Source organism: Schistocerca americana, chromosome 4 (assembly GCF_021461395.2).
Source record: "Schistocerca americana isolate TAMUIC-IGC-003095 chromosome 4, iqSchAmer2.1, whole genome shotgun sequence".
In the NCBI taxonomy this organism is placed as follows: domain Eukaryota; kingdom Metazoa; phylum Arthropoda; class Insecta; order Orthoptera; family Acrididae; genus Schistocerca; species Schistocerca americana.
The window spans coordinates 358697976-358720893 of NC_060122.1; the positions used below are offsets into that span (position 1 = coordinate 358697976).

The 22918-nt window shown below is 43.1% G+C and overlaps 1 protein-coding gene across 1 annotated transcript in view; it reads left to right on the top strand.

The window, feature by feature from the left end:
• Positions 1–22918, top strand: part of LOC124612809 (RNA polymerase-associated protein CTR9 homolog) — a 105460-nt gene that overhangs the window by 9450 nt on the left and 73092 nt on the right. The window contains exons 3-6 of the mRNA XM_047141230.1: positions 5845–6084; positions 6479–6747; positions 8707–8902; positions 9048–9155. Coding sequence (XP_046997186.1) covers positions 5845–6084; positions 6479–6747; positions 8707–8902; positions 9048–9155 — 813 coding nt within the window. The remainder of the gene's footprint in view (positions 1–5844; positions 6085–6478; positions 6748–8706; positions 8903–9047; positions 9156–22918) is intronic.

The following is a 22918-nucleotide window of genomic DNA, read 5'->3' on the forward strand; positions in this document are numbered from 1 at the left end:
AGGGTATTATTTTCCATAGGGACCTACTTTTGCAGTCTGATGACGAGCTGCGCGCCAACTTAGAACGTCGAGGTGTCCATTTCGTCCGGCGCGTTCATCGGGGTCCGAAGGACAATCAGGTAGCTACCGGTGCCTTCATCTTGGCCTTCGAAGGTGATACATTACCAGAGAAGGTCAAGGTGATGGTCTACCGATGTGATGTCAAACCCTATATCCCTCCCCCGATGCGGTGCTTTAAGTGCTGGAAGTCACATGTCTTCCCGCTGCACTTCCAGCCTCACATGTCGAGATTGCGGACGCCCATCACATCCCGATACTCCATGTGCCCCGCCTCCCATCTGTGTCAACTGCGGAGAGACGATTCACCTTGCTCGCCAGACTGCAGGATCTTACACAAAGAGCGCAAAATTATGGAATATAAGACCCTGGACCGACTGACCTACACTGAGGCCAAGCGGAAATATGAACGACTACATCCGGTACGAATGACTTCCTCCTATGCTGCTGCAATGACAACCGTGTTAGCCCCATCAGTTCAGCATATTCCAGCCACATCAGAGAGCCGTACAACTCCACATGCCCCCTTGCCTGTGGGGGGCACTATCACCCCTGTTGCTCCTGCGCCACCTACCTCAGGAGCAACACTCCCCCACACACCAGGGACATCCGTCCCCGCTTCTCAGCCGGAGAAGGGTCCAACTTCTTCGGCTTCTCACGCTCGCAAAGGGTCCCTTGGGGCCCTCCATTTCCAGGTTTCCACAAGCGGGAAGGCTGACGACCGACAGTTGTGTAAGTGCCAACAATCAGCTGGTCATAGGGCTTCACGATCCTCCTCCGTCCCGGAGACTGAATCGGTGAAGCCCTCCCAGCCAGTGAAACCCAAGGAGCAACGTGAGAAATCCAAGAAGAAGAGCTCTAAGCCCAAGGAACTCGCGGTGGCACCCACCCCACCGCAACCTTCCAGCTCTACGTCTGAGGGCGAGGTGGAGATTCTGGCGTCTGCTGAGGACCTCGATCTCGCGGATCCCTCAGACGCCATGGATAGCACTCGCACATGTGCTCAATCGGAGGCAGCAGGTGACCCAGCGGCGTAATTTGCCTTCCCAGTCCATTCACGCCTTTCTCAGTTATGGACAATACCATCCTCCAGTGGAACTGCAGCGGTTTCTTCCACCATCTAGCTGAGCTCCGACAACTTATCAACCTTCACCCTTTCTTCTGCATTGCTCTTCAGGAAACTTGGTTTCCTGCAATGCGAACCCCTGCCCTCCGTGGCTATCAGGGTTATTATAAGAACCGGGCAGCTTATGAAAGGGTGTCTGGTTGCATCTGCATCTATGTCCTTAACTCTCTTCACAGCGAGTCTGTCCCTCTACAAACAGCTTTAGAGGCTGTCGCTGTTCGGGTGTGGATGCCACAGGCTGTTACCGTCTGCAGTCTTTACCTTCCACCAGATGGTGATGTTGCGCAGCATGTCCTGGCTGCGCTGATAGCCCAAATGCCGCCACCTTTCTTGTTACTGGGCGACTTCAACGCCCATAACTCTCTGTGGGGCGGGTCAGTGGCAACAGGTCGAGGCGCCACCGTTGAGCATTTATTGGTGCAGCTCGATCCTAGGTTTTAAATGATGGTGCCTGCACACACTACAGTGTGGCGCATGGCACATACTCCGCCATCGACCTTTCGATCTGCAGCCCTAGCCTCTTACCATCTGTCCAATGGAGTGTGCATGACGACCTGTGTGGTAGTGACCACTTTCCGATCTTTCTGTCACTCCCACGGTGTCATTCTTCTGGGCGCCCCAGCAGATGGGCTATGAATAAGGCTGACTGGGACTTGTTCTCCTCCATTGCCGCTATTGAGCCTCTCTCTAATGACGACATTGATGCGGTGGTTCACTCAGTCACCACCAGCATCGTTACTGCCGCAGAATCTGCCATTCCTCTTTCTTCTGGGTCCCCTCGGCGGAGGACTGTGCCTTGGTGGTCGCCTGAGATCACTGAAGCGGTTAAAGATCGCCGGCGGGCGCTCCAGCGTCACAAGCAACATCCCTCCATAGAACACCTCATCGCCTTGAAACGGCTGCGTGCGCAGGCGCGCTGCCTTATCCGCCAACGCAAGCAGGAGTGCTGGGAGCGGTATGTTTCCACCATTGGCCTCCATGTCTCTCCATCGCAGGTCTGGGCCAGGATACGACACCTCTGTGGCTATTGAACCCCCGTCAGCATCCCAGCGCTCTCACTGAATGGTGCATTGCAGTTTGTACAGACTCCGACGTCATTGCCAACCGCTTGGCAGAGCATTATGCTCTGAGTTCCGCTTCTGCAAATTACCCCCTGGCCTTCCGCTCCATTAAAGAGTGGATGGAACGTCGGATCCTTTCGTTTCGCACCCACCATCCAGAATCGTACAATGTTCCATTCAGTGAGTGGGAATTTCGCAGTGTCCTAGCCACTTGCCCTGATACAGCTCCTGGGCCAAATCGCATCCACTGTCAGATGCTGCAACGTCTTTCAGTGGACTGCCAGCAACGGCTCCTCGACCTTTACAACCATCTCTGGGTCGAGGGTGAGTTTCCGTCGCAATGGCGGGAAAGTATTGTTATCCCCATTCTGAAACCTGGCAAGAACCCTTTGGAGGTGGACAGCTACCGTCCCATTAGCCGCACCAACGTTCTTTGCAAGTTGCTTGAACGGATGGTGAGCCCGGGTTGAAATGGGTACTGGAGTCTCGGGGCCTTCTGGCTCCGTCTCAGGGTGGGTTCCGTAAAGGCCGCTCCGCCGCCGACAATCTGGTGAGCCTGGAGTCGGCCATCCGTACTGCCTTTGCCCGCCGTCAGCACCTGGTCGCTGTCTTTTTTGACATGTGAAGGCGTACGATACGACATGGTGTCATCACATCCTTTCTACGCTTCCTGGATGGGGTCTTTGCGGTCCACTGCCGATTTCCATCCGAAATTTTCTGTCGCATCGAACCTTCCGCGTGCAAGTCACAGCCTCACATAGCTCCTCCCGAGTTCAGGAGAACGGGGTGCCACAGGGATCTGTTTTAAGTGTCTGCCTGTTTTTAATAGCAATTAACGGGCTTGCGGCAGTGGGAACGTCGTGTCTCAGCGTCCATGTATGCTGAGGACTTCTGACTTTACTATAGCTCTATTGGCATTGCAGCCGCTGAACGTCAGCTTCAGGGCGCTATCTGCTAGGCGCAGTCTTGGGCTGTAGCGCATGGCTTTCAGTTTTCGGCTGCCAAGACCTGCGTTATGCATTTCTGCCAGCGACGCACTGTTCACCCGGAGCCACGGCTTTATCTTGATGGCGATCTTCTTGTTGTGGTTGAGACGCATAGGTTTTTGGGTGTAGTTTTTGATGCCCGGTTGACTTGGCTGCCTCATATTCGGCAGCTCAAACGGAGGTGTTGGCGGCATCTAAATGCTCTGTGATGCCTGAGCCACACCAGCTGGGGCGCCAACCGATCTGCCCTCTTACAGCTCTACCAGGCGTTAATCCAGTTCCGTCTGGATTATGGGAGCCTGGTTTATGGTTCGGCATCCCCTTCTGCGTTGCGGGTGCTGGACCCACTCCTACACAGCGGGATACGACTTGCCACTGGTGCCTTCCGGACCAGCCCTGTGGACAGCATCCTCGTGGAGGCTGGTGTCCCTCCACTGCGGTTACGATGCCAACTTTTGCTGGCCGCTTATGCTGCCCATGTTTTTAGCTTGCCCGGGCATCCAAATTATCGTCTTCTGTTCCCACAATCGGTTTTCCATCTGCCAGAACGTCGGCCCCGGTCAGGTTGTACGATCGCGGTCCGCGCCAAAGAGCTTCTCTCCGGGCTTGGGGTTTTCCCTGTTCCGTCTCCTTTCCGGGTCCCTTTGCGTACACCGCCATGGTGTGTTCCTCGCCCTTGCCTTCGGCTCGACTTGGCACAGGGCACGAAGGACTCAGTCCCTCCGGAGGCATTCCGCCGCCGCTTTTATTCCATCCTCGCCACGTATCAGGGCTCTGGCGTTGTTTACACTGATGGCTCGATGGTTGCTGGTCGTGTCGGTTATGCTCTGACTCTTGGGGACGACTATGAACAACATTCATTGCCAGCTGGCTGCGGCGTTTTTACTGCTGAGCTGGTTGCCATCTTTCGTGCCCTAGAGTATATCCGCTCCTGCTCAGGTGAGTCCTTCGTTAACCGTAGCGACTCCCTGAGCAGTTTACGAGCTATCGACCAGTGTTTCCCTCGTTCTCATCTGGTGATGGCTATGCAGGAGTCCCTGCATACTCTTGCCTGTTTCGGCCGTTCTGTGGTCTTTGTGTGGACCCCAGGCCATGTTGGGATACCCGGCAATGAAAATGTTGACCGCCTGATGAAAGAGGCCACTAGTAAACAATCTCCGGACGTTGGCCTCCCGGAGACTGATTTGCGAGCAGTCTTGTGCCGCAAAGTTTTCGCGCTATGGGACGCTGAATGGCGCGGTCTGACCACCCCTAACAAACTCCGTGCCGTCAAGGAGACGACGACTGTGTGGCGCTCCTCCTTGCGAGTCTCTTGCAAGGAGTCTGTCGTCCTCTGCCAACTGTGCATTGGGCACACACGGATGACGCACAGCCATTTATTGCGCCGTGAGGACCCCTCTCTATGTCGCTGCGGCCCTGGCATTGACAGTGGTCCACACTTTGTTGGGCTGTCCACTTTTAGCTGTGCTCAGGCAGACGTTTGCCCTACCTGATACACTCCCTGCCCTTTTAACTGATGACTCTGCTATGGCAGGTTTAGTTTTGCGTTTTATTCGGGCAGGGGTTTTTTATCATTTAATCTGAGTGTTTGTTATGTCCTTTCTGTTTTGATTCTGGCCTTTGGCCTACGATTTTAGACTGAGTTTTTTTTAATGTGTTCTCGGTGGTTGGCTTTTCCTTTTTTTTTCTCTCTCTCTCTGGTCGGCCAACCACCATCACTCTCTGTGTGATTTTAATTCGTTTTGTGTTGTATCTGTATAAGTCATTCTTGGCTTGTGTCATCTGTCGACGTTTCCATTGTCGTTTATATTCTGTGTGGGTGTTTTAGTTTTGGAAAAAGGGACCGTAGCAGTCTGGTCCCTTTAATCCCTCAAACCAACAAACCTTGTTCTCTCTCGTTCTGCTGTCTAAGTGTGCCTTCCTCAATCTCTCTCTCCCCTTCCCGAGAACGAGACTATTAAATCCTAAAGCTAGAATAGAATGAGTACTTTCACGAGTGTGTGTCAGTAATACTGACATTTCTCCTGAAGTACTAGCCAGCCTTTCAGTCTTGTATCAGTCTTGAGAGATACAGTATCTACCGTATGCTACTATAACAAGTGACCAGCTTTAAAGAGATGGAAAAGATTTTGATGGTTCTCATTAATCCCATGTTGCAGGCACATCCTCATGAATAGGTTTAGGTAAGCAATAACCAGCTCTGCCTCATTTGAAATTGCAGCTGAACAAAAAATCAGCTACTTAAAGATACTGTCTTGCTCAGTGGAAAGCCTTAACAGATTATTTATTGAGACCGAAATTTACATATTGGCAACTAAAACCGAGGCACACCCAGAGATGCTATTGGGAAATGATAAGACCATTAGGGATGCTTCTAAGTGGTAGTGTCTGCAAGAAAATGAATAGTAAACACTACACCTGTTTTTATAGACAAAGATCTTGCATTAGCAGAAAGAAGACCATGGGAAATAGGTGCAGATCTATAGCAACCTTACTTCTCTTTTTATGGTGTTACACATGGGTATTATTTATAGAAAATAAGTACATTGTTAACATCTTTTGTCATATGTGGTGTATCCGTGAGAATAATCACAGTATCTTTACATTATTTCAGTTGGAATATTATAAGCAAGAAAAAATTGATGACTTCATTAAGATATTGGAAGCATCTCGGACAGATGCTAACATCGATTACAGAGACTTCGAAAAAGACCAAATGCGAGCTTTGGATATGCTGGCAGCATATTACGTACAAGAGGCCAATAGAGAAAAGAACAAAGATAAGAAGAGAGAGCTCTTCACTAAAGCGACATTGCTCTACACAACAGCTGACAAAATTATTATGTATGATCAGGTACGTATTCATTAGCCACACACATTAATCATTGAAGTGTGGAAGTTTAACACATCCTGTAGTTTTGTGATGTGAGTTGTTGTCTAAGGCATAATGCTTTGATTGCCATTGTCTTGAATGATTTTTGTGGCAATAGGTCGTACTTTATTCCAGTTGCTTCATTCTTATTTGTTATCTACTTCTCTTATTTTTAACTCTAAATTTGAATAAGTTATATTCTTAATACATTGGTTGACAATATTTTTTTCTAGTAATCCTGCTGATTTCCTTTCTTATCCTCATTCAGCTGAGATAACACTTCATCCCATATTGTCTCAAAGATGAGAATTGTGAAGCCTTATTGTTACATTCTAGACTGATTGATGTTTCCTACAACATTATTATTATTTTGCAGAACCATCTTTTGGGTCGAGCATACTTCTGTCTGTTGGAAGGCGATAAAATGGAACAGGCAGATGCACAGTTTAATTTTGTGCTAAATCAGTCCCCAAATAATATTCCATCATTGCTGGGTAAAGCCTGCATTGCGTTTAACAAGAAAGATTACAGAGGAGCTTTGGCTTTCTATAAGAAGGCACTTCGCACTAACCCACAGTGTCCAGCTGCTGTTAGGCTTGGTATGGGGCATTGTTTCATGAAGCTTGGAAATCAGGAAAAAGCTAGGTAACACATTTTCTTTCTGTCTCAGTGCGTGTAACTATCAGAAATATGTTAAAAATATGTATAATGATGTAATATGAATGTGATTATTGGGCTTCCAGTACATAAAGTGAAGTTGATTATTTCCTTTCTAGAAAGAACAATACACATAACTGTGCTACTAGATGCATACACTGTTTTGAGTAATTTCCTAGCTAACAGTATTTTTCATCTGTCGGTGACAATGCTAGATTTCATGTTGTATGGTACAGCTCAGATTTTTAGTTCACATTTTTAATTTTTGTACAGTAGTATTTACATAAGTAGTAGGTTAGATAATCATCCATTACTATTTCATTCCAAACATTTTGACACTGCGGTATTCCCTAGCCACTAGCTGTGTTAAGGATGAAATTTTGTACTGAAGGGCATTGTGTGCAGAACACTATAGTCTCTTTGCTTCAATGTAATATTTATTATCTGTCAAGACCATGAGTGGAATTACTTTCAGTTTAAAAAAAATCTTTATCTTTAGAGCTACATGCAAGGAAGAAACAGCAACATGAAGTTCTATTTTTAAGCTCAGAGACATATGTTAAAGTATTGAAATGTATGCCAGAACACAGCTGTCACTAAAATAGTAATAGGTCTACACAATGTACATATTGTACAGTGACATGTAGTACATATTTTATTGATAGGTGAAATCGACTAATAATTATGTAGTCTGAAAGCTGTTTGTCTTCTTCAATTCAAATCCTTGCTTATTTTGCTTTCCTATGGCTACTAAACTCTTTTACTACAAAATGTTATTGAGTAACCACTCTGTATATCTAAGTAAAGTAGTAGATTCAAAATGTGTTGTATATCATCCTTTGAGGGTGAAATCAAAAATTGTTCTAAAATTGCCTTCGGCAAAGTGTCACATGTCTAACGGCTTAGGAAAATGTTTCCTTAATATCTCCAAAGCTATTGTGTGTTAGCTATTTACAACAATTGCTAGTATGGCTTCTGTCTAAACTACGTAATTGTTCCCATGACATAGTGCAGAGGTGCTGAGTCACAGATAGGTACAACAAAAAGACTGTCACAAATAAAGCTTTCAGCCATTAAGACCTTCGTCAACAATAAATCACACACACACACACACACACACACACACACACACACACACACACACACACACATTCATTGTTTTACCTTGTTAAGATTTCACTTGTATTGATCGAGTACTCAAATCAGTTATGCTCTTTTTCTTGACAACTTCTTTCCCTACATCGTAACAGTGGAACACTTTCGAACAAACAGCATTTTTGTGCCAACATTTAAAGTCAAACAATACTTCAGCGCATGAGCAATCACACACACTTTTAGCCTATTTTAGTTTTTACGATAACTTTATATTTATGACATAGCCATGTATACAATTGTGTGACATTATTTTCTGAATATATCTTAAAATTCCTTTCTGTGAAACATTTGTTACATGTCCCTTTCATTTGCCCTTCATTAATAAAAAAAAGAGCATACACACTGTGCACCGCTGCTTGTTTTATTGTATCCTTACAGCTTACGTTACAGCTTTTCGTACAGGATACTGTCATTGATATCAAATTGCTATGTGATATTTACAACAGCATAAGAATTTTATGAATGCAAGGTAGTGAATGATAATTTGAAAGGAATTGGCTATGTCTCCTGATTCAGAAAGTTTTTGAGAATTGATTTGGTGTTATGACTAAATGTCTCAAGTAGTGTAATTTGCTTAACTTCTTGTAGTCTTGCCCACATTTTCATAATTTGGTTTCAGATTACATCCGTAGAAATGAAACTTAAGTATTCTGTTGTATAAATTATAAACGTGGAGCTACCTTTGCCCTCTAAAAGTGGAATAAATTACCTCTTGCCCACTGCAGTTTTATTCCTCAATGTTAATTGTAGACCCACTGTGAATTATGTGTGCAATACGTATTATGTTCCAAGGTTGGCATTTGAACGTGCCTTGCAGTTGGATGCACAATGTGTTGGGGCACTTGTTGGATTGGCTATTTTAAAATTAAATCAACAAGAACCAGAATCTATCCGAACAGGAGTTCAGATGTTATCTAAAGCATATACAATAGACTCAACAAATCCAATGGTACTAAATCATCTAGCAAATCATTTCTTTTTCAAGAAGGTATGTTAATTATGCATAAGTACTTGTTTTAAATTATCTAAAAAGTATTGATCTTAATAGTCACCAAAATACCGATGATTTGAGTATCCAAGTTGCCCATTTTTTTGACTTACATATTACTAAAAGTTTGACATTATTTTCTCAGGATTACAACAAAGTGCAGCATCTGGCACTACATGCATTTCACAACACCGAAAATGAAGCAATGAGGGCTGAAAGCTGTTACCAGCTAGCACGCGCATTTCACGTTCAGGTAGTCTTTCAGATGATCTTTGAGATATGTGGCAATATAAATGGGAAAGTGTCAACAGCACTTTAATATAAATTAAAGCTACTATACTGTAGGAAATTTATACTAGATGAGCAACTGTGTATTAAATTAAAATAAAATAAGATAAAGATACAAGAAAACCTTCATTTAACAAATGGCAACATACCTAAATGTGAACAAAGGCGGCAGAAACACATTTGTTGCATTTCCTATCTTTTCATCTGGCATCATTACTCTGTAGAAAGCTAAAAGAACCAATAACTTTTTTCTTCACTCTTTGAGTATACGGTGGTTTCGTAGTTCATTTTCTTCATAATGAATTAACAAACCAACATTAACAAAACCCACCTCTACTAATTTGTCGGAAGTGAGGTCCACCAGTTATGCGAAACAGCATTTTTTTCTCAGTACCCAAACATGTTTCAGCACCACTGTTCCATCATCAGTGGGTTTCCATTTTATTTATTCTGTAATGTGAATGTTTTTATTAAATGATTATAAAACTATGTGGATGTTTAGTTCAAACAGTAGTTTGTTTCTTTTTGTTAATACCTTTACACTTGGCGTGCATGATTTTTCTGGATTATTCACTACAGGTAGCTTGTCATCTGCAAACAAATGATGTTGATGAGAGATTTTGCTGAGAGTTAACCTATCATCTAGAATGTAATTTAGCTTGTCATGATATTTCGTGCCTAGATTTGTTTTTACTTAAGTTTTCGTGTGGCAAGCCCTTCTCCGCATCATGGTGAGGTGTCGTGATGCACACATAAATATAACACGTATTTTCCACAAATAAGCTCGTAAAACCACTTTTCACTTCATCAAAACACAGTGTGATTGTGGTTTGTTGTGTGTCCCAGCCCAGTAGCTGTCCTGTGTGTGTATGTGGTTCATCAATCAGGCATATGTTGATGGCATAATATGCCTGATTGATGAACCACATACACACAAAAAACAGCTACACTATGAAATAACTTACACTCAAAAATTAACTTCACATTAGAAACGGAAACTAACAACACACTACGTTTTCTAGATCTCACCATACATAAAACAAACAACACACACAACTTCACAATATTCAGGAAACCAACAACCACAAACACCACCATGCACAACCTGTCAAATCAGCAATTGACACATAAGCAAGCACACTTCAGATCCATGCTCCATGGATTACCATATTACCGCACCTGAAAAATGAAGCTTGAAAACAAGGAAAAAAAAAGTTTCCCTAATGTAAGCTGCACCTGAAATTTGAGACCCGAAATTCAAGGGAAGAGAAAAGATTTAGATCGCACCTCCAAATCGAAACAAAGTTGGTGCATTGTAACGTGAGATGCAATTTAGGTCGAATGGATGAAGATACAGCTACAGTAGTTTGGTTCGAGTCGTAAGCTTAGCAGTTAAGCTTTACCAGGTAGCTATTGCTGTGCATCCGTGGCTCAGGTGGTAGAGCACTTGCCCGCGAAAGGCAAAGGTCCCGAGTTCGAGTCTCGGTCGGGCACACAGTTTTAATCTGCCAGGAAGTTTCATATCAGCGAACACTCCGCTGCAGAGTGAAAATCTCATTCTGGAAACATCCCCCAGGCTGTGGCTAAGCCATGTCTCCGCAATATCCTTTCTTTCAAGAGTGCTAGTTCTGCAAGGTTCGCGGGAGAGCTTCTGTAAAGTTTGGAAGGTAGGAGACGAGGTACTGGCAGAAGTAAAGCTGTGAGTACCGGGCGTGAGTCGTGCTTCAGTGGCTCAGATGGTAGAGCACTTGCCCGCGAAAGGCAAAGGTCCCGAGTTCGAGTCTCGGTCAGGCACACAGTTTTAATCTGCCAGGAAGTTTCATATCAGCACACACTCCGCTGCAGAGTGAAAATCTCATTCTGGAAACATCCCCCAGGCTGTGGCTAAGCCATGTCTCCGCAATATCCTTTCTTTCAGGAGTGCTAGTTCTGCAAGGTTCGCAGGAGAGCTTCTGTAAAGTTTGGAAGGTAGGAGACGAGGTACTGGCAGAAGTAAAGCTGTGAGTACCGGGCGTGAGTCGTGCTTCGGTGGCTCAGTTGGTAGAGCACTTGCCCGCGAAAGGCAAAGGTCCCGAGTTCGAGTCTCGGTCGGGCACACAGTTTTAATCTGCCAGGAAGTTTCATATCAGCGCACACTCCGCTGCAGAGTGAAAATCTCATTCTGGAAACATCCCCCAGGCTGTGGCTAAGCCATGTCTCCGCAATATCCTTTCTTTCAGGAGTGGTAGTTCTGCAAGGTTCACAGGAGAGCTTCTGTAAAGTTTGGAAGGTAGGAGACGAGGTACTGGCAGAAGTAAAGCTGTGAGTACCGGGCGTGAGTCGTGCTTCGGTGGCTCAGTTGGTAGAGCACTTGCCCGCGAAAGGCAAAGGTCCCGAGTTCGAGTCTCGGTCGGGCACACAGTTTTAATCTGCCAGGAAGTTTCATATCAGCGCACACTCCGCTGCAGAGTGAAAATCTCATTCTTCTGTTTACTTTGTTGGATAATGTATGAAAATGCAATGGTCGAAACTTGGGGCGGAGAACAAATCTCGTCTTCTACCTTTTTTTAAAAATTTTGTTTACTGATGCAGAGGTTTTGGTGCCAGTATTTATCTTTGTGCCTGCAAAGCATGCCTGTGTAGCACTACAAACATTCAATGGCAGAAGTTAGTTGAGGCAGCACCTACCAACATTTTGCAGAACTTCCGCTTGCTTTGCACTCTATTCTAAGCCACTGACGGCTTTTTGGATTACAAAAACCGGAAAAAAAGTGCAGCTTACATTCGAGTAAATACGGTAAACAGAACACGCGTGAACAAACAGAACTACACACAAGAACTAAACACAGTAAAAGAAATAACAGTAGAAAATGGTTATGATACTCATATGGTAGACAAGTTTAATCACAAACTATGTAAACATTACAAAAACGAACATACCACACACACACACACACACACACACACACAACAGAGCAACAGCAAACACACAAAACGAAATGGCACATACACATAGATTTAAGAATACAAAAGCCCAGCCACAGCCTATACTGCAAAATTGAGGAAAATTTCCCCATACAGAAGGCAATAGCAGAAGTAAAACAGGTCTTAAATGAATACACTACACTCTGAAAGGGCACAGTATTTAACACATTAAAGAAATTTTACGAAGAAGACAACAGACAACACACACACACACACACACACACACACACACACACACACACACACACACACACACACACACACACACGCGCGCGCGCGCACACGCACACACACACACAGAGAGAGAGAGAGAGAGAGAGAGAGAGAGAGAGAGAGAGAGAGAATGTAAACAAACTTCAAATTTGGCACCGAACACTCTGGTGAACAAATGAACACTGACTGGGCTGGGACACACAACAAACCACAATCACACTGTGTTTTGGTGAAGTGAAAAGTGTTTTTACGACCTTATTTGTGGAAAATACGTGTTATATTTACTTGTGCACTATAACAACTCGCCATGATGCTGAGAATAAAAGGGCTTGCCACACGAAAATGTAAGTAAAAATGAATCTAGGCACGAAATATCGTGACAAACTAAATTACATTCTAGACGATAGGTTAACTCTCAGAAAAATCTCTCATCAACATCGTTTGGTTGCAAATGACAAGCTATCTGTAGTAAATAATCCAGAAAAATCATGTACACCAAGTGTAAAGGTATTAACAAAAGACATGAACTATTGTTTGAACTAAACATCCACATAATTTTGTGATCATTTAATAGAAATGTTCACATTACAGAATAAATAAAATGGAAACCCACTGATGATGGCATAGTGGTGCTGAAACATGTTTGGGTACTGAGAAGAAACAGTGTTTTGCATAACAGGCGGACCTCACATCCTACAATTTTAACTGCAAACACGGTCAACATAAAGATCTACAAATCCTAATGATGAATACTTTACTCTTCTGTTAGTTCCAGTGAAACTGCTTTCAAAACAATGTTATTGAAACCTCTTTTAACCTAGTTTACTTTCAAGGAATGTGAAAGAACAAATTATCAAATTAAAATATAAGAGATGGTAGCTCTTCCTTTTCAAGCAGGTTATGGTGAATTGCTAAAAGAATAAATAGTAGAAATCTGCAGTTAATTATTTTGGTGTGTATGCAGGTAATATACCAATCTCTATTCTAGTGTGTTTTCATAATGAACTTCTAAATGTGGTAGTCTCTCTCTCTCTCTCTCTCTCTCTCTCTCTCTCTCTCGTGTGTGTGTGTGTGTGTGTGTGTGTGTGTGTGTGTGTGTGTGTGTGTGTGTGTGTGTTTCTTTCACTTATAGGACTTTTATTTGGTGCTCGATTGACATGGGTAACACGTATGTCAGCTTAAAGAGAAGTGCCAGTTGAAACTTAACACACTCCACTGCCGAGTCACATGTAGGGTAGGGACCTCACCACCCTCTTGTGTCTGTGCTTAACAATAGTGTTACCCTATGTGGGATGTGGGTGTCTGATCTGTGGATCAGCAGCCCCTTGAGCTTTGCAGTTACTGGATCCAGTTCACCACTACAGTATATAGCTTGTGTCCAGACTTTATGAATGAGCCCTGTGGACTACCTCTTTGTAGAGGGTGGGGTTCTTCCCCTACGAATTGGACGTTGTCAATTACTGCTAAATTATGCAATATGTGTATGCGATTACCCAGTGAAATCATTATATCCTTTTCACTGACTGAATCTTTACCTCCGTTATGGATGACCCGGTTTCAGTGTTCTAGTAGCATGGACCCTATGTCAACCCTAGACCTTGCTGTCAGTGGGGTGGCTTGTGTGCTTTGGTGATACAAAAGGCCATACCGCAGGTACAACCACAATGGAGGGGTATCTGTTGAGAGGCCAGATGTGTGGTTCCTGGAGACGGGCAGCAGTCTGCATGATTGACTGATCTGGCCTAGTTACATCAACCAAAAAGGCCCTGCTGCACTGGTATTGTGATGTAGTGGGAATTAGTGAAGTTTGGTGGCAGAAGGAACAGGACTTCTGGTCAGGTGAGTACAGGATTATAAATACAAAGTCAAATAGTAGTAAAAGCAGGAGTGGATTTAATAATGAATAAGGAAATAGGAATATAGATAAGCTACTATGAACAGCATAGTGAAGACATTATCTTAGGCAAGATAGACATGAAGCTCATACCTACTACAATAGTACAAGTTTACATACCATCTATGATGAAGAGAGAGAAGAAATTTATGATGAAATAAAAGAAATTATTCAGATAGTCAAACGAGGCAAAAATTTAAGTGTGACGGGGGACTGGGATTCAGTAGTAGGAGAAGGAAAAATTGTAAGTGAATACGGACAGGGAGAAAGGAGTGAAAGAAGAAACCGCTTGGTAGAATTTTGCAAAGAGCATAATTTAATCATCACTAACACTTGGTTTAAGAATCATAAAAAGTCATATATGTGGAAGAGACCTGGAGACATAAGAAGGTATTCAGATTGATCATATAATGGTTAGACAGAGGTTTAGGGACCAGACTTTAAATTGCAAGACATTTCCAGGAGCAGATGGTGACTCTGGCCACAATTTATTGGTTATGTACTACAGATTAAAACAAGTAATTGGAAAAATATAGGAAGTTAAGGAGGTGGGACCTGGATAAGTTGAAAGAACCAGGAGTTGTTGGAAAGAACCAGGGGTTGTTGAGAGTTTGAGGGAACATTAGGCAATGGGTGACTAGAGCAGGGGAAGGAATACAGAAGAACATGAATTGGTAGTTTTCAGGGATCAAAAAGTGAATGTAGCAGGGTATCAAATAGGTAAAGAGGCAGGATCTAGTAGAATTCCTTGAATATCGCAAGAGATGTTGAATGTAATTGATGAAAGGAGAAAATTTAAAAATGCAGCCAATGGAACAAGTGAAAGGGGATAAAAAATAAGATTGACAAGAGGTGCAAAATTGTTAATCAGGAACGGCTAGAGGACAAATGTAAGGATTAGAAGCATGTTTCACTATGGGAAAGATGGATACCACCTACAGGAAAATTAAAGAGGCCTTTGGGAAAAAGGGAAGCAGCTGTATGAATATCAGTAGCTCAAGCAAAGAAGGGAGAGCTGAAAGGTGGAAGGACTATATAGACTGCCTTTACAAAGAGTTGACTTGAAAGCAATAATATAGAAAGTGATGTGGACATAGATGAAAATGAGATGGGAGGTATGATATTGCAAAAAGTATTTGACAAAGCTCGGAAAGACCTAAATTGTAACAAGGCCCTGGGGTATACGTATTGCATCAGAACTACTGAGAGCCTTGGGAGAGCCATCCATGACAAAACTGTTCCACCTCATGTGCAAGATTTATGAGACAGGGGAAATACTCTGATTTCAAGAATAATGTAGTAATTCAAATTTCAAAGAAAGCAGTTGCTGACAGATGTGAAAATTATTGAACTGTCAGTTTTATAAGTCATGGGTGCAAAATACTAACACATTATTTACAGAAGAATGCAAAAACTTGTGGAAGCCAACCTTGGGGAAGGTCAGTTTGGATTCTGGAGAAATGTAGGAATACACAAGGCAATACTGACCCTACGTCTTATCTTAGAAGATAGGTTAAGGAAGGGCAAACCTACATTTATAGCATTTTTAGACTTAGAAAAAGCTGTTGATAATCTCGACTGGAATACTCTCTTTGAAATATTGAAGGTAGCAGGTGTAAAATACAGGGAGCGAAGGGCTACACACAACTTGTATGGAAACCAGACGGCAGTGATAAGTGTCGAGGGGCACGAAAGGGTTGCAGTGGTTGAGAAGGGAGTGAGACAGGGTTGTAGCCTATCTCCCATGTTATTCAATATGTACATTGAACAAACAGTAAAGGAAACCAAAGAAGAATTTGGGCTAAGAATTAAAGTTCATGGAGGAGAAATAAAAACTTTGAGGTTTGCTGATGACATTGTAATTCTGTCAGACAGCAAAGACTTGGAAGAGAAGTTGAACGGAATGGACAAGGTCTTAAAAGGAGGATACAAGATGAAATCAACAAAAACAAAACAACAATAATCGAATATGGTTGAATTAAATCAAGTGACACTAATGAAATTGCATTGCGAAATGATACACTTAAAGTAGTACATGAGTTTTGGTTTTTGGACAGTAAAATAAATGATGATGGCTGAAGTTGGGAGGGTATGAATTGTAGACTGGCAATGGCAGGGAAAGCATTTCAGAAGAAGATAAATTTTTTAACATCAAATTTAGATTTAAGTGTTAGGAAGTCTTTTCTGAAGGTATTTGTCTGGGGTGTAGCCCTGTATGGAATTGAAATATGCATGATAAACGGTTTAGATGAAAAGAGAATAGAAGCTATTGAGATACGGTGCTACAGAAGAATGCTGAAGACTAGATGGGTTGATCACCTAACTAACAAAGAAGTACTGGTAGAATTGTGGAGAAGGAAATTTGTGGCACAACTTGACCAAAAGTAGGGATTGGTTGACGGGGCACATTCTGACACATCAAAGCATCACTGATTTAGTATTTGAGGGAAGTGTGAGGGATAAAAATCATAGAGGTAGACCTAGAGGTGACTGTAGTAAGCAGATTCAGAAAGATGTAGGTTGCAGTAGTTATTTGGAGATGGACTTGCTCAGGATAGAGCAGCATGGAGAGCTGCATCAAACCAGTCTTTGGACTGAAGACCACAACAACAGCAGCAGCAGTTCTTATGTAGTCTCTTCACTGTCTTCCACTTCCCCCCCTGCTGTGGTGCGCAGGGGCACGACAACTATGCTGCACAGGCAAGGAAGGGTGCCGCTTGTGCACATGTCCATGACATTGCTGGGCACCTAAGTTACTGGCAAGTCACCAGGGGGAGTACCGGGAGTGAGGAGCCTCACCAGCCATATCCAGAGGCTGCTGTGGTACCGCTTAGTCACACCCCTGCCGGTCATGTGTGTTGATGTTAGCACATCTCTTCTAGAAGTATGGGTATTTAAGCAGACACAGTGATCACAGCGGGCAGTTCCCATCACTGCGAGCTGGCCTCTTCTTGTGCTGGCTGCACTGCAGTCCCTCAACAGCTCTCAGCTGTGTGTCAGCGAAGTAAGACAATGACCAGAATTGAAGCTTTGTTTATAGTGCTATCTGTGTAGATTGTTTATTTTCTGTCCGACTCTTGGGCACTAGCCAGAGTCCAGATTGTTAGTATATGTGTCATCCCTCAGGAGGAGTGGATGTTTGTTTCTTATGTAATTTTTGTTTTTTGTTGACCCTCCTCGAAGGAATAAAGAGCCATAGTGAACTCCCGCTAGGGCTAGTCGTTAAGACCCAGTCTAGGAACATAATACCTCCACTGAACCATCTCATCATGTTACGTTCGTGAACCCACCCGTGGTGCTTATCTCATACAAAGATCTGGCTGGATCTTTCCATTACCATAGAGAATGTTAGGCAACTCTGCATTTTGGCGTTTGTTTCTCTCAGTTATTGGCGAATTCCTGGTTCAAAAGCCATCCAAACTGATGAAATTATAATGAAATCCAGACCTTTAGCTGCTTACAGGTGTTGATGAATATCAACGGGGACAGTTGAAAAATTGTGTGCCCTGACTGGGACTTGAAACCAGGACCACCTGCTTCATGCCAGACTCTTTATCCAACTGAGCCACTGAGGACACAGATGATAGTGTAACTGCAGGGACTTACCCTGGGCACGCTCTTCGTGGGACCCACACTTTCCAACTTTCTGTTCACACACTATATTAGTAGTGCCCCTGCCCATCATACTCGTTTTTCGGGGTAGTCAATCTACCGATTCCTGTAAGAATTGGGCAGTGTGAGTGCATCTGCACTGAAGACGATCATTGGCTGATAAGCCTTATTTGTATGAAGCTGATATCTGTACAGATATCATTGGTGATTTTGCAGCTCTCGAAGAATGAAATTATAATGAAATCTAGACCTTAAGCTGATTACAGGCATTGACAAATATCAACAGGGACAGTTGAAAAATGTGTGCGCAGACCGGGACTCGAACTCGAGACCTCCTGCCTACGTGGCAGGTATCTGTCTGAGCCACCGAGGACACAGAGGATAGTGCGACTGCAGGGACTTATCTCTGGCATGCTCCCCGTGAGACCAACACTTTCAAACTTTCTGTCCACACACTCCATTTGTTGTGCTCCTGCCAACTATACTCATTACGGCAGTTTTTGTAATTTCATTCTTCGAGAGCTGCATGATCACCAATGGTATCTGTTCTTTCCGACATGTCTGAAAGAACAGATACCATCTACATATAGATAAAGCTTACTGGCCAGTGATTAAGTGGGGATTCACTCACATTGCCCGAACTCTTACGGAAATCGGTAGATTGACTGCCGCGAGTAATGAGTATGGTGGAGAGGGCCACTATAAATACAGTGTGTGGACAGAAAGTTGGAAAGTGTGGGTGTCACAGGGAGCGTGCCAGAGATAAGTCCCTGCAGTCACACTATCGTTTGTGTCCTCAGTGGCTCAGTCGCATAGTGTCTGCCATGTAAGCAGGAGGTCCAGGTTGGGGCACACATTTTTCAGCTGTCCCAGTTGATATTTATCAATGCCTATAAGCAGCTAAAAGGTCTGGATTTCATTATAATTTTATTCTTTGAGAGCTGCACGATCATCAGTGGCATCTGTACAGATACCAGCTTCATATTCATATCTATACTGATAGCTCAAAGGTCGACAATCACAGGAATTATGCCTTCACACATTCTGGGGGCTACGAACTGCTCAAAAGTATTTGTGTGTTGCCATTATCCAAGACCACATCTACACACACACACACACACACACACACACACACACACACACACAAATATTCTATTCTTTAGTGACTCTCTAAGCAGGCTGTAAGGCAATGCTATCCTTTGAACCCATTGGTTCTGATGATTCACAATCTTCTTTGTAGCCTCTGTTATGTTGGGAACCCTGTTGTATTCATGTAGACTCCAAGATCCCTTAACAAAGAAAGCTACCGAAATGGAAACCCTGGAGATGAGGATGCTGGGACACAGCTTGCGGTCAACATTACAACTTCAGCTTTTGGAGACTTGAAACAAGGAATGGCTCTCTGTGGTCACTACAAACAAGCTATGAACCACAAAGGCAGTCCTTTCTTTTCTTTTCCTGCAAACGTTTGGTCTTCAACTATTAAAGAGAGAATTGGACTGATGAATTTGATGTTTAGTCCCTTTCATTCCCCTTAAAAATTCATTCACTGTAGCATGTTCACTGGTAAATGAATGGTCGTACGTCAAGTCATTGTACCAGTTGAAACAACTGCATGATTAAAAAGATACAAGTCTTTACGTTTGTTGCTTGCTTGCTCATTTAGATTTATGCCTAAAATATATATCTTTGTTAAAAGTAAGTGGTGATTTGAGAAAACCTTCCAAAAGTGCCATCTTTTTTGCAGAAAGTGTGGAAGTAGATAGTTGCTGTGATACAGATAAACAGAAATGTGAATTTAATTTTATATATCAATATCTGTAGGAGAAGCTGCAGGATTATGTAGCAGCTCACACATTGCAGGCATTGCATTCAACTTGTAAAAACCAACAAAAATTCACTTAAAATGAGATATTTCCCTAAATGTGTCGTGTGGAAGATGAATTAAATAGTAATAATGCCACCAACACCAACAAAGTTTTGAATTGAAAATAAATCAATCATCACATTCTTTTCTGCAACAAATTGTATGTCTGTGAAAGTGTTATCATTATTGCCAGTAAACGGAAAACTTAACATTTAACTGAAGCCATCAATTATTTGCATATTGAAGACAATCATAATTTAAACCCTTTTATTTAATTGTACAGATAAAAAAATCTACTCACCAAGTGGTGGCAGAACACACACATAAAAGACGGTCTTAATTGGCAAGCTTTCGGAGCCTGTGGCTCCTCCTTCAGGCAGAAGGGATGAAGGGAAGGAAGAGGGGTGAAAGAAAAGGACTGGAGAGGTCTAGGAAAAGGGGTACATTTTGGGAAAGTCACCCAAAACTGCTGGCCAGGGGAGACTTACCATACGGTAAGTCCGACTCTTTGCCAGTAGCCAGAGTCCAGATTGTTAGCGTATGTGTCATCCTGCTGGAGGAGTGGAAGTTAGTTTCTGTGTAATTTTTGTTCTTGGTTTACCCTCCTCAAAGGAATAAAGAGCCATTGTAAACTACTACCAGACCTAGTCGTTCAGACCCACTCTAGGAACATAATAATACCTCCAATGAACCCTCTTGTCATGTTACCTTCATGAACCCACCCATGGTGCATATCTTGTCCAAAGATCTGGTTGGATCTCTTCATTGCCATAGCTAATGTTAGGCACCTCTGCATTTTGGCGTTTGTTTCTCTCAGTTATTGGCGAATTCCTGGTTCAAAAGCCATTTATACTGATGGCTTAAAGGTTGAAAATCACATGAATTATGCCTTCACACATTCTCCCCTGACCTACGGCTCTAGGTGACTTTCTCGACATCTACCTCTTTTCCTAGACCTCTCCAGTCCTTTTTTCCTTCACTGCTCTTCCTTCTCCTTCAACCCTTCTGCCTGAAGAAGGGACCACTCGCTCCGAAAGCTTGCCAATTGCAGTTGTCTTTTATGTGTGTGTTCTGTCACTGCTTGGTGAGTAGATTTTTTTATCTATCCAATTAATAAATTTGTCAACAATTGATTGTTTTCACTGTTATAATTTAAACCCTGTCACAGAGCAATGAAATATGATATGAAACTGCCTTCTTTGAGTGGTATATTGAAAAATAGAAGTTATCCAGAACATTAAATATTTTTTCCTAGTACCTCTTGTCACATTAAACATATGCCATAAGTTGGGTGGAACAGTTTATTCATAAATACTATTTCTTCTTCTGTTGGATGTTTGCTTACAAATCAAAACAATGTTTTGTGGTTTTGAAGGATATTTAAAAGTATAATCCTGCCAGTTAAAGTGAGGCTATAGATTAATTTTGAGCACATTACATGCTTATTATTAGTGTTTATATATCATGGTAAATGTTGCTACATTTCTGTGTTTGGGTCACTTCTTCAATGTAGATGAAAGAAATATCCACATAAGGTAACCTTCGTTTAAAGAAGAGGTATTTAGGTACACAGGCTTGTAAATTTTTTTAGCAGTAAATGCCTAAAATAGTTTTTTTTTTAAGCGTTAGAGAATTTTCAAGGCCAAAGGGAAAATACCACATTGCACTCTTGGTAAAATCCCAGTTGGAGGTGATTTCCAGCTGCCTTCATGTGTTGTCAGACAGTCTTCTTTCACCTAACATTATTTAGGTGTTACTGATTTAACTTTTGTGATTAACTGAAAACAGTTAATCTCATGGCCTTGAACTAGTTTTTTTTCCATCAGTTCTTGGTTCTGTTCTTCTGCTGTTTCTTGCCTTGTCAATGTATGGCCATTGTTCATCAGTATTCAGATTCAGGTAGTAAGTTGAAAATTGCCAGATCTTTTAAACTGTCCTTTTTTTTGGGAGGGGGGGGGGGGGGGGAGAGACAAAATGTCACTCACTCCAGGCTGCCTCTGTCCACTGTGTGACAAAACCACCCCCAGGGGGCTCGCCACTCATTGGTGGGTTGATGCTTGGCTACCAAGGGGCTTCAGCCTTTGCAGCATCTTTTCTCTTCCATGCTGCATGTCTATCCTCTTGTTATTCTTTTTCCCCCTCCCCTGGGGAACATGTCTGTGATGTTTTTGGGAACGTGTTCTGCATTTTCAGTAAAAGACATCAGAACAGCCTCTCCACTGTTTTTAGTTCCTTTTTTCTTTCTTCGTTCCCTTTCTTCTATCCTTCCTCCACTTCAGTGTTTGAGGTTCTTCTGTTTCTTCTTCCCCCCTGTGTGCTCCTGAAGGCTGCCCCACACGTCTGATGTGTAAAACGTGATGGCTAATGTGTAATTCTCAGCCCCTGGTCAACAGTTAAGGTTTGCATGTACGCAATGCTACAGGCCAGCCTTTCCAAATTGCCAATTGGTCTCTCTGTCCGGAGTATGGGAGGTGTGACCTGAGGTGTGAACAATCACATAAGGTGGGTGCACCCCCTCTGAGGGGGGTGGGGGTGGGGGGGGGGGGGAGGGGCATTAGAAGGAGTGCATCTTTGGCAGTACTAGCAAACTTAAACAGAATGAACCTCAAGATTCATGGACATCTCAGCTGCACCACGGTTCCTCGTGGTTTCACGTACTGATGACGGTCAGTCCTTTGCTGTGATCAATCTGGAAAAAGTGCCTTACCTGGTCTCTCACAAGTTGTTGGCTAGTTAAAAACTCCATGTTCTAGCATCTGGCACTTACAGTACTGTTTTTGCCACATCTTACTCCACAGAGGACATGGCCACGGTTACAAATTCAGCATCGCACTTGTAAAATTGCCCAGTGTCACAGTAACATCCCCATCTCCTCCTTCAGCTTTGCAACAAACCGCAAACTTTGCCTATTAGGACAAGTAGCCTGCTACACACCTGACATGCTGGAAAGGACAGAAGGAATACTCCTGCTAAGACTTCTTACATCCCGCCAGCCAACAAACATCAGATTCTTCCTCAGCCAACCAGAAAGGTTCCAATAAATCAAACAAAGGCAAGCGGTCTTCTCCTTAACCGACTCAGAGATCCTCTTCAACAGTATTACCATGTTATACCCTCACCAGGTCGACCAAAGTGTTACCGGTGCGAACTGCCAACTTTTTTTGCCCTGGACTCCACA